The sequence below is a fragment of the Plectropomus leopardus genome, chromosome 9, assembly GCF_026936395.1.
Source record: "Plectropomus leopardus strain MGB_pleo_1.0 chromosome 9, ASM2693639v1, whole genome shotgun sequence".
NCBI classification, from domain to species: domain Eukaryota; kingdom Metazoa; phylum Chordata; class Actinopteri; order Perciformes; family Serranidae; genus Plectropomus; species Plectropomus leopardus.
Genome location: NC_142184.1, coordinates 28,423,517 through 28,437,256, shown reverse-complemented (window position 1 = coordinate 28,437,256; position 13,740 = coordinate 28,423,517). Strand labels below are relative to the sequence as shown.

General features: G+C 37.1%; 2 protein-coding genes across 3 annotated transcripts in view; one reads left to right on the top strand and one right to left on the bottom strand.

The window, feature by feature from the left end:
- Nucleotides 1-591, bottom strand: part of cfap74 (cilia and flagella associated protein 74) — a 69,765-nt gene extending 69,174 nt beyond the window's left edge. For both annotated transcript variants that reach the window (XM_042492576.2, XM_088082431.1), the window contains exon 1: nucleotides 405-591. The gene's annotated coding sequence lies outside the window, so the exon portion shown is untranslated. The remainder of the gene's footprint in view (nucleotides 1-404) is intronic.
- A 5,019-nt stretch (nucleotides 592-5,610) lies between these two features.
- Nucleotides 5,611-13,740, top strand: part of gabrd (gamma-aminobutyric acid type A receptor subunit delta) — a 28,006-nt gene continuing 19,876 nt past the window's right edge. Inside the window, exon 1 of the mRNA XM_042492137.2 lies at nucleotides 5,611-6,101. Coding sequence (XP_042348071.1) covers nucleotides 6,034-6,101 — 68 coding nt within the window. The 5' untranslated portion in view covers nucleotides 5,611-6,033. The remainder of the gene's footprint in view (nucleotides 6,102-13,740) is intronic.

Below are 13,740 nucleotides of genomic sequence, written 5' to 3'. Positions count from 1 at the left end.
AAAAACACAGGCACATTTAATCATACAAATCGTCAGCATATCCCTCACAATGGGCAGAATACTGACAAACCTCTTCAATAAAGCCACTTTCATACAGCAGCCAAAACGTCAGATTATTGTTAGCATTTGGTCCGAGCATCGAGTAGTTTCAACGTTGGCTTAAACTGTTTGACGCGGGAAAAGATGCCAGTGTCATTTAAAATTAAAAAAAAAACAAAAAACTTTAAAATGTTATTGTGTATATTATCTGTCTGCCGATTTGTAGATTAGCAGCTAAGGAACAACCGGAGATATTGAGTCGTATTTTTTGATGTGTGTAACATTGCCACTGAGCGAGATAACTTTCAATAACAAGATTTCTAAATTGATTTTGGCTTGGCGTTTCTCGGCAGGTGCTAACTTACCTTAGAAAGCTTCAAAGCTTGACAACTAATACAAAAGTAATGCCGAATTTAGATTGTAAAACATTTAAAATAAAAACGTCAATTAACGAACATTTACTCTTCTCTTATTTCGGCAAGCTGTCTTCTCCAAACGACTTACTAACGTTAGTCACAGGAAAAGTTAATCCGGAAGTGTTTCCAAGGAGACGGGACGCAATGGGAGGGGTCTTGGTGCCCCTTGAGACCATGGATCCATTATAAAGTCCCAGCGCCTCAGACCAGAGACGTTTGGAGAGACATTTTAAATGGACAGTTCAACCCCAAAATGTAAATACATATTTTTACTCTTACCTGTAGTGGCATTTATCAGCATAGCTTGTTTTGCTGTGAGTTGCGGAGTGTTAGAGATATTGGTTGTAGAAATGTCTGCCATCTCTCCAATGTAATGGAACAAATGAAGACTCATATATATATATATATATATATATATATATATATATATATATATATACACATATACACATACACACACACACACACACACACACACATATATATATATATATATATACACACACATATACACATATATACATATATATATCTATATATAGATATATATATATATGTGTGTGTGTGTAATAATTTTTTTGTCTTTTGAATCTTTTGGCCATAAGAGAGAAATCAGGATGAGCTTTCAATGCACGCCTGCAGCTGCACAAACAGGGCAGGGGAGAGGATTTGTAACTGGAAGCTCTGGGGAAGGGGAGTCTGTATGAACAAAATACTATTTTCACTGTGATTTCAATCACGAAAAGGCTAAAAATATCTTAAATGGCCACACATTACTTTAAGTTAAGCCTTTTATAAACTAATTCCACCTTAAATTATAAAATTTACAAGTTTAGATTGACTGTTACTCAACCAGACATGACAAATCACTGTCAAAAAATGGAGAAAAACTATGTGTAAGTGTTAAGATAAGGCATGCAATCCAGCATGTGTGTGCATGTTTTAATGCATCAAAGTGAATTCACCGCAAAAAGTGTCAGGAATACAGTGAGTCTACATTACAACTCTTGGCTTGTGGTACTCAAAACGCCAAGAGAAAAAATACATTTGGGAAGTTCCACAATTATGTCTCTTTCCAGAAAATATGATCCAGTAAGTCCAGATAAATGGCTCTGCCTGAGGCGCCTGTTTCCTGAACTTCCAACTGAAATATGCTGGTGGCAGATAGTAACATATTACTAACTATAATGACAAATAAGGTCTGCCAAAATTGCCCAATAAGTCAAAAAAATAAGAGTAATAGCAATAAAATGACATAATGCACTAATAAATACCAGGCAAAGTTCTTAATGTTAAAATGGGAATGCTTTCTAGCAGCACTGAATAACAGCATTTTCATTACCTTTCTATATAATTTCCTCCACCAACATTGGTTTATTTCTCCTGATTGATATCAGTCAAGCCACACTCAGCAGAAAATGTCTCAGCTGAATCAAAGAATGATAAATCTGTGAGTTATGCAAAATCTTTTGTCGAGCATGCAAGAAACCGTATGGTCCTATCTGATTTACACTGGAGAAGGACGTTAATTTGTAGTTGATCAGTATTGCATTGGCACAATGGGCTTTTTTTATACTGGAAAGATTTTATTTGACACAAAGCTGTCTTTCAATTCATCATAATATTGAAGAGGAATTCAGAAGAAGCGAAAGGAGAAAAGTGTGTGTACTGCTGTATAACATATTAAAATCTTTCAGGAATATTTTGTATCACCATGGGAGACTGAATAAATAAATAGTACGAGTGTGTGTGCGAGTGTTGTAGGATGGAGGGCAGGTTTTGTTGGTGGAGATAAAGAAACTGTGAGGGGAAACAAAGACTCCAGCTGGCATAAAGGATGGATCAACAGGAGGAAACCAGGGAGAGATGGAGAAAGAGAATACATAAGGGTGAAAGGAATAAAAGGAATAAGAGATAGTTTGTGTTTGAGAGACACAGAGACGGCAGTCCCGTACAGTGTAGTGCAGCGTGTAACCGTAGCCTGTTATCTTCATATCAAAACAACTTGCAGTGCAAAAGGTCCAGTGGGAGGGAGAGACAGTGAATCCAAAGCCACTGACTCCGAGCCTGCGTCTGCTCCCCAGGGTGAGACAGGAGAAACCAGGGCAGGTGCACTGAAACTGCGCACTGAACTACTCCATCCGCGGTGCACAGAGGTTCCTTTTAATACATAAAAGTGTGCATATTTTGACTACAAGGGAGATATATTTATCATCAATCCTACACATATTTTTTAATCAGGCTAAGAGGGGATTAAAAGGCTTTCTGAGATTACCTGTGGGACTCATATAATGTTTCTATAATGTAATAAATCCTTGGAAATTCACATGATAAGTCATGGGTAGCATAACTTTACCTTGTTTTGTTTTTCTAATCGATTTGAATATTTGTTATGGCTTCTTGTATCTGGTGATCTTATTAAACCAGGTACACAAATTATTGTGAACACCGCTTGGAAAAAGACTTTCTGAAAGTGCACTGAATCAGGGAAATATCCTTTTAGTAGCTTTATTATTGATTTCCCCTATGTAGGTTGCCTTATTATATAAATTATTTTTTGATTATTATTGATACCCCATGGCCATAATACAGTACATGGAGTTATACACTATATTGTGTCTTTGGTGCTCATTACAGATTTTATGTTTTAAACCATTCAGATCTATTTCAAATGGACATAATTTTCCAAGGAAGTCTAGAGCCGTGTTTAGTGTCATCTGACTCTACCCAAGTGCACAGACTTATTTGATGGGATGTCTGTAAGCCAATCATAGTGTTCCACATCATCTAAAGTGGATTGTATCAACGCCACTTCCCCTTCTTTAACAAGCACGGCATGTTTCTACAAATCAGATTGTTCAAGTAGCCTACATGATTTGTGTATAAGTAATTTTTAAAATAAACATGAGATGCTATATTACTTGTGTTAAAAGTGTTAACGATTTATAGCTTTTTAACATTATAGATTTCTACTGTAAGACTATTTGTCCATTGGAATGGACAGAAAAAAAATCTAAATTTTTTTTTACTTTGCTTTATGAGTGCATGTAGAAATCAACTATTTTTGTATTTGGATTAAGAAATGGATAAATGGTATAATGGTGTGTGTAAGTGTTTTGTTTTTGGTATTTTTAGGTCATCTTCACTCAATGGTTAAAAAAGTAGAGAGGTGTGACATGCGATGAAGGTTTCTGGATGGTTTATGTGTGACAATTGTGCCACCATGGTGCCCTGTCATATTTACCAATATGTCTTTAGTGTCAATGGGGTCTTATTATACTTTGTCATGTTATACTGCATCTCCACTGGGTTCTTGTAAAACTATATCTCCTCAAATTGTGGCCCTTGGTCCTTGATAACCCCCGTTACAGTAATAGGAGCCTGATTTGAGGAACATTCAGATCTATATGTGCATTACAACAGAATTATATAACAGTCTGGGGTGGAGGTGTTGAGCTACAGTGAAACCTCTCATCAGAGTGGTTACTCATTCCTCACCATGTTCTTTACAAGAACTCGTCACCAATTATTCTGATTAGCGAATACATACTAGGGCCACTTTTCCACTGGATACAAAAACCCCAACATCTGTCTTTTGTATTCAGTAGGAAAGGTTGCAATCCACATTCAATCCTGGGACAAATGACTGCAGGCGTCACAGTTATTCATCAGCTTCAGCTCTGATTAAAGCCAGTCGGCAGTGATGGAAGCACCACATCCGGGTGGACGTGCTAATTTTAGCCTCTTTGCTGGCATAATACAATGATGTGGTGACAAAATATTGTCAATCTTCATCCAAGCAGCATGCAAACATTGTTCCAAATTAGTTGGCACTGAGTTTAAAAGATAAAGACTGAATAAGTAAGAGATATAAAAAAAAGAAGTCACCACAGTAACATTTTCACTAGTCTCCATAATGCTTTCTGCTGTTTACCAACCAGTTTTTGGCCTGTCTGTGACATCAAATGTCACACACCAGAAAAAACAAACAAACAGACAAGACAAAACAAAACAAAACAAAACAAAACAAAACAAAACAAAACAAAACAAAACAAAACAAAACAAAACAAAACAAAACAAAACAAAACAAAACAGAAAAGCTTACTCATCTACTGCAGGGCCGCATATACTGCTTTGGCATTCCAATGGCATTTCTGCTACTAGGTTGGGGTGCTGTAAACAGCCAGAAAAAGAGGTGGGTATACCCTATATACCTGCGTTTACCCTCCACGACACCACTGGCCTTTGGTTTAAAATGGGGAAGCACTGTATGACCAATTTTAATTGCTTTTCTCGCATAAAAAAACCCACATATATGCAGTAAATTTGGTGGGAAAAGGGGCATCAGTCACGACTTTGCCAGCTATGTCATGACAGCATTTGACTTAGTGAAAACACTAACTGCTGCTGTAACCCTTAAAAAGATGGATCCACATAACTTTTCTTGGGCTGTGGTCGGACGCCTTCACAAGTATTTGAACCTTTGAACACTGAGCAAATTAGCTTGCTTTCGTTAGAAAAAAGGAAAGCAGACAATGAGCAATTTGGTGAGAAGTGTTCCACAAATTGCAAGAAATGTGTAGATTTAGAAAATCGTTTTTTTAAAGCCATGGAAAAAAAACACACACAAAAAAAACTATATTTATAATTATCTCAATTACATATTTTAAAAATATTTTACAGAATTATTATTATTTTAAGCATATTTTTTTCCTTGATTAAAAGAAATGTTTTTCTTTGTTATTATTTATTTAATTTTTAGGTGTATTTCTTGTACTATTTTTTGTTTGTTTTTTGCTTCTTTTGGGGTAATTTCTTCCTGAGTTGCTCATTGCCTTCTGCCCATGTTTTTGTAAGAAATGAAGCCAGTTTCCTCAGGTTTCAGAGGGTTAATTAAGGTCCCCTAGACTTTTTTTAATTCAAAGACTTATGGGTGCCCCTACCCGCTTTCCACCCTCTGCTGTTTGTTTTTCTTTTTCACCAGAGTGAAAACCGACTTCATTTGGGACAATAATTACCTAATGGATGTGATTCAAATGTGTCTAACATTACATAATGAAGTCCTATGTTCGTGACATGTCTTGCCGCCCCCTGCTTTCCGTGTCCAGATTGAATCTGACGTTTAGAAGCCAAGCAATGGAGGGATCGACAGATTAGTGACACTCTCTCTCCCTCTCCATCCCTCTCACTCTCTCTCCCACTCCATCCATCCCTCCCTCTCTCTCTCCATCCCTCCCTCTCTCCCTCTCTCTCTGCTCTGTTGCTGGAGGACAGTCGGCGGCAGCAGCGTTGGATCGGCTCGTTGTTTGCGCTCGGACCGGGAGTTTTGGCTTTTTCCTCGGCGCGCTCTTCTCTCGTGCGCTCCCGGACGCGGAGGAATTGTGGAGCACGATCATGGGGTCATCATCATCACCAACATCTTCCGCAGCATCAGCACCACACTTTACTTTCTTCTGGGCAGCGCCGGATCACGAGGAGAGCGCGCTGAAATAAAACTCCGTGGCTTTGTCGTCGATTTCCATTCCGGGAAACTTTTATTTTTTTTCTCCCTTCAATTATTTATCTCAAAGCGGGCGGAATGGAGATCCCAACTTTCCTGCTGGCAAGTCTCGGTGTGCTCTTCGTTGGAGGGGATATTTTCACCTGGTGAGATCAGCTTTTCTCTGTCTTTTTGTTTTTTTGACTTCTTGCAGGTGTGATTACTAGAATGTGTCGCCCATTATTGCGGAGAGCTCCAAAAAAATCAAGAGGTGAATAAAAAAGTTGGATAAAGTCTAATCAGAAAAGGCAAACGAGCACTGAAAATTACATTATGAGGACAACAATATAATACACATATCTCTATGGACAGTAAATCATGAGGTAATTAAAACCATTAAAGCTGAGAAAAATCCACATTAATTAAAGCTAAATATCGCCAGTTAGTTTGATCCTCCCCACTGTGTGTCGCCTCCCACGACTTTACATTACTAATGCACTGTACTATACTTACAGCATGAATTTATGTGGCTTTACTCTCTACATACTTCTGCACACCCACAACCTCAAGTCTGCTCTCTCCTCTGCTTTACCTCAGGGCACATAGACCTGATGTCACTATTTGCATAATGCATATGCATACAGAGAGAGCTGAAGATTTTTTTTTATTTTATGGAGATGAATGCAAGGTGAGGTGAGTGGGTGCCTCTTTGTGTAGCAGATAAAGTCACCCACCTCCAGGCCTGTTCGATCAGGGTCAAAGATGGTGCCATGATGCACATGGACTACAACAGGCCTCTGTGAGCAGGACTAGTACATCTAAACAGAGCAGAGGTGTAGATTTTAGGGGGAGCACAAGGGACATGCCTCTCTCAATGTTAAGAACGTGCAATCGTGATGAAAACATTTACACCATAAACTGATGCAAACAAGGCACAAATTGGTGCATGAAAAGGCTCTTGCCTCTGAAATATAACCGCCAGCATAATAGCTCAGTTTGGTGTGTTTAAGGAAAGGAAGGGAATTAACAGATGGACAGCTTCCATCACAAATATGCCACTGAATTCAGCTCACAAACACCTCCTGTTTAGAGCACATTTTGCTAAAATTAGCCTCTAAAAACGAACCAGTTACATTCAACTGTGGAGCTAAAGTGAAGTGAGAGTCACAGGTGACTTATTATCCTAAACCTTAAACAAAGTGCCATTTAAAGCAGGGCCGGAGCACATTTGGTGCCATAGGAAAGGCCAGGACCCCCCCACACACACACACAAAACAATCTGTTATATTTTCTTTTATATATATTATTTCAACCAGCACAAAGAGCTGATTAGAGCTAATAAGAAATGAACACGAATGAAAAACATAGCTAAAAACTTCAATAAGTAATGTCAAACAATAAGACTTTGTAGGTGCAATTTTGCAAACTGCAACTTTTACTTATTTATTTATTTATTTTCGTACTGCGCCTTGGATAGCTTTTGCCTTCCCATATTCTAGTATTAGAATAATTGATTAATTAATTTATTGAATATTTTTTTTAGGCATGTTTATTTTATTTCATTTTTTTAGAGGGTTTAGGGTGGGGGATGCTGCCCCTGATTTGAGGTGTTTTTACATAGTGAAATTGAATGCAACCATGACCTCTGATCGTCAGCATTTTAAATGACCTTCTTCCACAGCTGTCTTGAATACAAAACAGTTTTTGTCAGCTGGGGTCTTAACCAGATGGTGAGTTTGAGGGCTTTAAACTTTATGTTCTCAACAGAGGGCTACAGTACATTCATCAGAGTGCAGTCGAAATGCCCTCGCGCTCTTGTCCATAAGCTTTCACAAGCATCCAAATCTTAGGATAACCAGCATCCACTGCTCAGCCCCAATTTCCCCAAAGCCCGTATTCTGGCAGGGCCTTCACTGAAAAGGGCAAAGGGTGAAGCTATTTAAGCTTTGGGTGAAATTTGGGCAAATCGCTTCTTTTGTCCCTCTTGGCTGTCCACCAGTAGAGGGAGTAATAGCTATTGTAATTGGATTTTTCTGCCTCTAGTCACTGCTGTTATTATTATTTTGTTCTCAGTACAATGCAGAGTGTAGGCTTTTTCTTGCACCTCATTATGTGTCAGCTCTCTCTCTCTCTTTCGTTCTCTCCCTCACACGCACACAAAATCACGCACGCACACACACACACATTTGCCTTTGGAGGCTGAAAGTTGCAAACTGCCTCCCACCCCTCGCTCCCCGCTCTGAACAGAATTACTCTAGTTCTCTTTTTATAGCTCCCCATTTATCCATTTCACAAAAAGTTGCTTAGCTAAGTTATGCCTCGCCACCTTTGGTGTGGCGTAAATTTCACAGCTTTTCTTTTCAGCTGAAGTGTCTCTTACCCTTCACTTTACCAAGCACAATCTGCATCTAATTGATTGTGTAATATCTGCAGCAGAGACAACAAGGAGTGGGCTCTAAAACAGTGTAGCCTGGTAGAGGACAGCAGCACCTCAAACAGAGGACAACACAGACAAGTGTCAAGAATATAGAGCATAACAACACATCGTACACAGATTAGACTGGCATTGGTTACAAACAAAAAGCAAAGAAGCAAAGAATCTCAGTGGTTGTTTTAACTTCGCTGGATAAGAGCATGGGATTTCGTAACTGTGAGCCTAATGGAGTTCTAACATTTACAGTAAAATATTTAATCAACAGCAACCAAAAAGATGATTTAAGTTTAGAAAAAATGATAATTAACTGAACACATTTTTTGTTATAATGTCTTGTTGGTAAATTTTGTGATGATAAGAAACATATAAGAGATATTAAATGACAAGCACGGTGACATTCTATACTTTTTCTATCAACAAATCCTATAAAAAGCCCCAAACTCATAATAAATTGATCGTTCCCTAAATGTTTATTCAAAAGCTGATAGCGTATTCCTCTGTGCTGTCATGGTGTCTTAAACCTTGCACTATTGCTTTCAAATGCATTCAAATGGAACTTGTGAGCCCGTAGTTATGACATGGGGAGCCGTATACATGGCATGCTTGGCGTTCAAGTTGGCATCAAAATACCACCAAGACTACCGATTTAGCAAAGTAGTGAGCAGGTCACATGATGCAGGTAATGCAAAGGCATAGGAAAAAGATAGGCCATTGGGAATATTAATAATTTCTTCAGACATATTGAAAAATTACAAAGAACAACTCTAAGCAACTACAATTATAATACATTAACTTACTATCCATTGTGGGAATCAATGGGCCTTGGGCTGAGACTATGTATTGCTGGTTTAATGCTGAAATCACAGCTATTTACTCATCTCCCTTTATATTAGACACTCATTAATTTATTGTATCGTGAACAGTAAATTGTGAAATTGGACACTAATTTACAGGGGTTGTGTTGCATTACTGTGATCTTCAGATCTGTAAAATATGAGATATTACATTGTGGGACTGTTAGCAGAAACTAGTGTACATGGTTCTGTTTGAAATTGCATTCTAACACACTACTCTTACTCACTATGATGTAAAATTTAACAGGTAGTGTGTTCCAACTGTAGAGCATATGAATTTATGTATGCAAGCATAGGTGTGGACCAAAATTATTGTGACGTTGTGCAACAAAACAATCACTTCTGGGTAGAGAAGTGCAGTATAAGTATTTGAAACGGGCAAACTTGTTTATTTCCTTTGTTATTTTCAGCAGTTACTTTTTTTTTTTTAAGATATATCGTTAAACATAGGTGTCCAACCTATCGGACATTTCTTCTGTGTTCTTTTTATGAACTGTGTTGCTATGGTAATTTCTTAAAAAGAAAAAAAAGAACTATCAGCACCAAAGCTGAGCAATATACTGCTGTGGCCCCACAACAACGTCATATATTAGCCACCTAAAAAAAATAAATATCAGTTTAAGTGTATGCTATGTTTGGAATAGGTTCTCTGCTTTATCTTACAAATGAACTGATTGAGGTAACAGTAGACCAGCAACTTCAGTGTTCTGTGAAGTATAATTATATAATTACATAAGTATAATTATAATTATTTATATCAATGGAGTCTGGTGGCTTTGAGATAACTCCTTCAGTACACTACGGTCTGTCTGACAGCAAGGTAAAGCGGTTAAAAGTGGTTAGACTTAAACTAATATTGATTCTGAATTTTTTTTATGTGGTGTGAGCTTACACGACATGCTCAACTGCCCAAAAATGCTGTACATCTCTTTAAGCTACCCAACACGAGACAGACAATTCTGGTAGCAGCGAGGCAACAGAACGCATAAAAATGTGAAAAACATGGAAGCTCACATTTAAAATGCCCTGAAGCAAAAAACCTCTGAACACTGAAATATTTAGTAATATCAATTTGCCTTAAAGTAATACTGGATAATATTACATTGAATGGAAGAGGTAATTTTTATCTAAACTGATAAGGTAAACATTTATGATACCATTTTCATTCACAGGCAGATCGGCTCAGTCATGTTGTGGTCAATACAGTCATGTGGAAGAAAAGGCATATTACTTGAGTATACTTCAATGTGAACAGTCTGATGGTAATGGCACACTTAATTATTCATGTTAGGCAGTATGCAGTATGTACTGATTGAGATTGTATTATGCACGCATTGCATGTATGCAATTTCGAACAGAGTCGATGTTGTGGATGCTACTTTTTTGGTTTCAGTGCAGAAGCTTTTAAAGGCACAATATACAGTAGTGCACCAGTTTAACACCAAGAATTATGTCACCAGTAATAATGACAGTGATAATATTGTGCACTATATCAGCTGTTCCTAACCTTTTCCTCAAGGGACCCCTTTTCTGTCATTGAGTAAACTGATGACGGTGACTAATGACATATGATATAGAATTTTCGTATGATATTAAATAATATAATATCATAGTATACAACAACAACAACAATAATAATAATAATAATAATAATAATAATAATAATAATAATAACAACAACAACAACAACAATAATAATATTAATAATAACAATAACAACAACAACAACAACAACAACAATAATAATAATAATAATAATAAATGCATATCAATGAAAATAGAACAGGCCAATTAGACAGGTGTCCATTTAACTAAAATAGTGAACATAACTAGGAAGTTGTAGCAGAGAGGGAGGGCTCTGTGAATGTGTTCTGAGATCTTTTTTTATATTTTATATAATCTAACTTTAAAAATAACAATTCCATTCTTTTTTTCACAGAAATAAATGAAATGCTGACATTGTGACCTACTGTATATTTTTATTAAAAGTTTTCTTACACTTTAAACTCAAGTGGACATGCAACCTCCTATGAAGCTTTGACTACGCCTAATGGGGATTGGGATCCCTAGGTTGGGAACCAGTGCACTATACAGTACAGAGGAAGTGACTTTAGACAAATAATGAGATATATTTCTACTATTATAAAAATATAGAATAACACCAGCTCTCAATGTCACCAGACCTTTGTTACTCCACACAGTTTGAGTTGTTTGTCAGGAAAGAACGAGTATAATGAGGCCAAATTACATCAACAACCGCTCTGTTCCACTTAGGATCAGTCGTTACAAATGTCAGTAGTTATACCTGTGCCTTTCCTTCCATGACATCTCAAAATGTCTGTCAGGAAAAGGCCTATTGCTGAACTAAATCCTATTTTTCCAAAGAAATTGTGGCTACATTCGTGCCTTGGAGTATTTTCAAACTTGCATTTTAAACCAAATTCATGCAGTTCAGTTTTTAAATGAGCTAACAGTGGTTTGGTATTGCCTACGAGAACGCTTCCTGAAGCTGGATAATATTTGTTTTATACATATTTCTAAATAAATTAGCATTTAATCAAATAGTTAGGGGTAGTATTCAATTACTTGGTTGGTTGGTTTCTGTGGCTCTCTGCACAATACAATGAAATCAAATACAAACTCGAAAACTATCATGAGTAGCCTGCTATGGGTAAGATACATGATGCATGCACAGTGCACCGAGTGGGAGGACTGGGGGTCAATAGGAGCCCTGCATTGGAGCTGTAGTTGTTGAATGTGAACAATTTCATCCCAATTTAAAATCCAGTCCAATAGTAGATACTTATCATCTTATAATGTGGACGGAGAAGCTCAGTAGTATGTTTCAGCTCTTTAGAAAGGCAAGCAGAGGAGTTGGGACTGTGGATGTTTTGTTTTTACGTGCAGATATGTCCAAATGTGGACAAGTTAGCAAGATGCGGCAGCAAGATGTGATGCAGTAGGATTTAATCCCAGCATTTCATGATCTTTCTGGTCCGTCACACTTGTCCTTAAACCCACACTCAAGTGACACAGCGCCGCTAACCAATCTGTATAAGAGGCTGAGTCAGCGGATAAATCCCTCCTACTGTCCGGAGAGTACATTCCCCAATAACAAACTGATTTGATCATGTTCCTGCGGCTGCATGTACTGCCTCTGTAAGCCCGACTCTGCTCTTGCAGCAGGACGAGGTGGTGCAGGGACACTTCAGTGCTTCCACTAAAAGCCTCCTACTCAATGTGAGGTGACGCACCACATGTAAACACCAAAAAGGAAACACTTAATTCGAACTGTTTTGTTATTTATATGCTCACAAACATTCAACTTTTGATGAATAAATACATATTATTTTTTCCCCAATACTTTTAAAATGAAATCTAAAATCCCTCTCAAGGCACATCAAATCTGGCAGCCATATCTGCATATGGCATAGTGAATATGCCATTTTGATTAATTTATTATTTTGACTTGAATACAGTGAGTATAGCTGTATAACATAAACAATGGAAGTATCTATATTTTTTTTTCATTGAGTTCTTTGTGTGTTCATTGTTAGTTCATTGTTCTTTAAACAACATTGTAGTTTGCATTGTAACTAAAATTGAGGACACTGAGGTCTTTAGGCTTCAAATATTCTAAAATTGATCACGAGAGAGCACATGCTGATTTCAGCAATCAAAAAGTGATTACAATGAGTAAATCCAAGATTCAGCTTTCCACCATTTGAATTTCTTTCCTGTAATTGTGGAAAATTGACTTTGATACAACATTTAAAGTTTGTTAATACAATTTAAAGGTAAAAATGATTAAAAACATTTCACTGGTTTCCAACCTGGGGATCTCAACCCCCACTAGGAGTCATCAAGGCTTCACAGGGGACTGCATGACCTTTTTGATTTTAAGGGGTGTAAGAAATCTTTTTTTTTTTTTAAAGTATAAACAGGAGGCTTGTGTCAGAGCATGTTTTTCATTTCTGTGAAGAAAACTAAATGAATTTGTTATTTTTAAAGTTAAAATTGTCATTCAGGATATTAACTTATAAAAACAGATGTCACACATGTCCTGCATAAGAAAAGTACGCAGTTAACAACCAAAGAACAACAGCCAAGCACCACAGAGATAGCTAAAAATACTGACTTTGTCCAAAAATAAGCCTATTAAGTATGTATGATTGTTAAACAAATAGTTTCTAAGTTCCTAAAATTATCAGGAAAATTACTCTTTTATGCAATAATCACAAGAAATAGAATTAGTTGTTCTGTACTGTTATTGCTATGGATATGATATGAAACATCTGTGCAATTTCTAACTTAGACAAAGGTTGTCAGTTTACTAAATGATAGAAAAGACGTCCCTTTAGGAAAAAGGTTGGAGCCATGTTTTAATAGTGTAGAATTTGTGCTGTGCATATAAATAAATAATGAGAGCCCACGTGTGAATCACATGCGCTCTATGCTAATAATTTTGTCAAAAAAGTAAAAAAAATCCCTCAAATGTGTTCACTTTGTAATATGGTA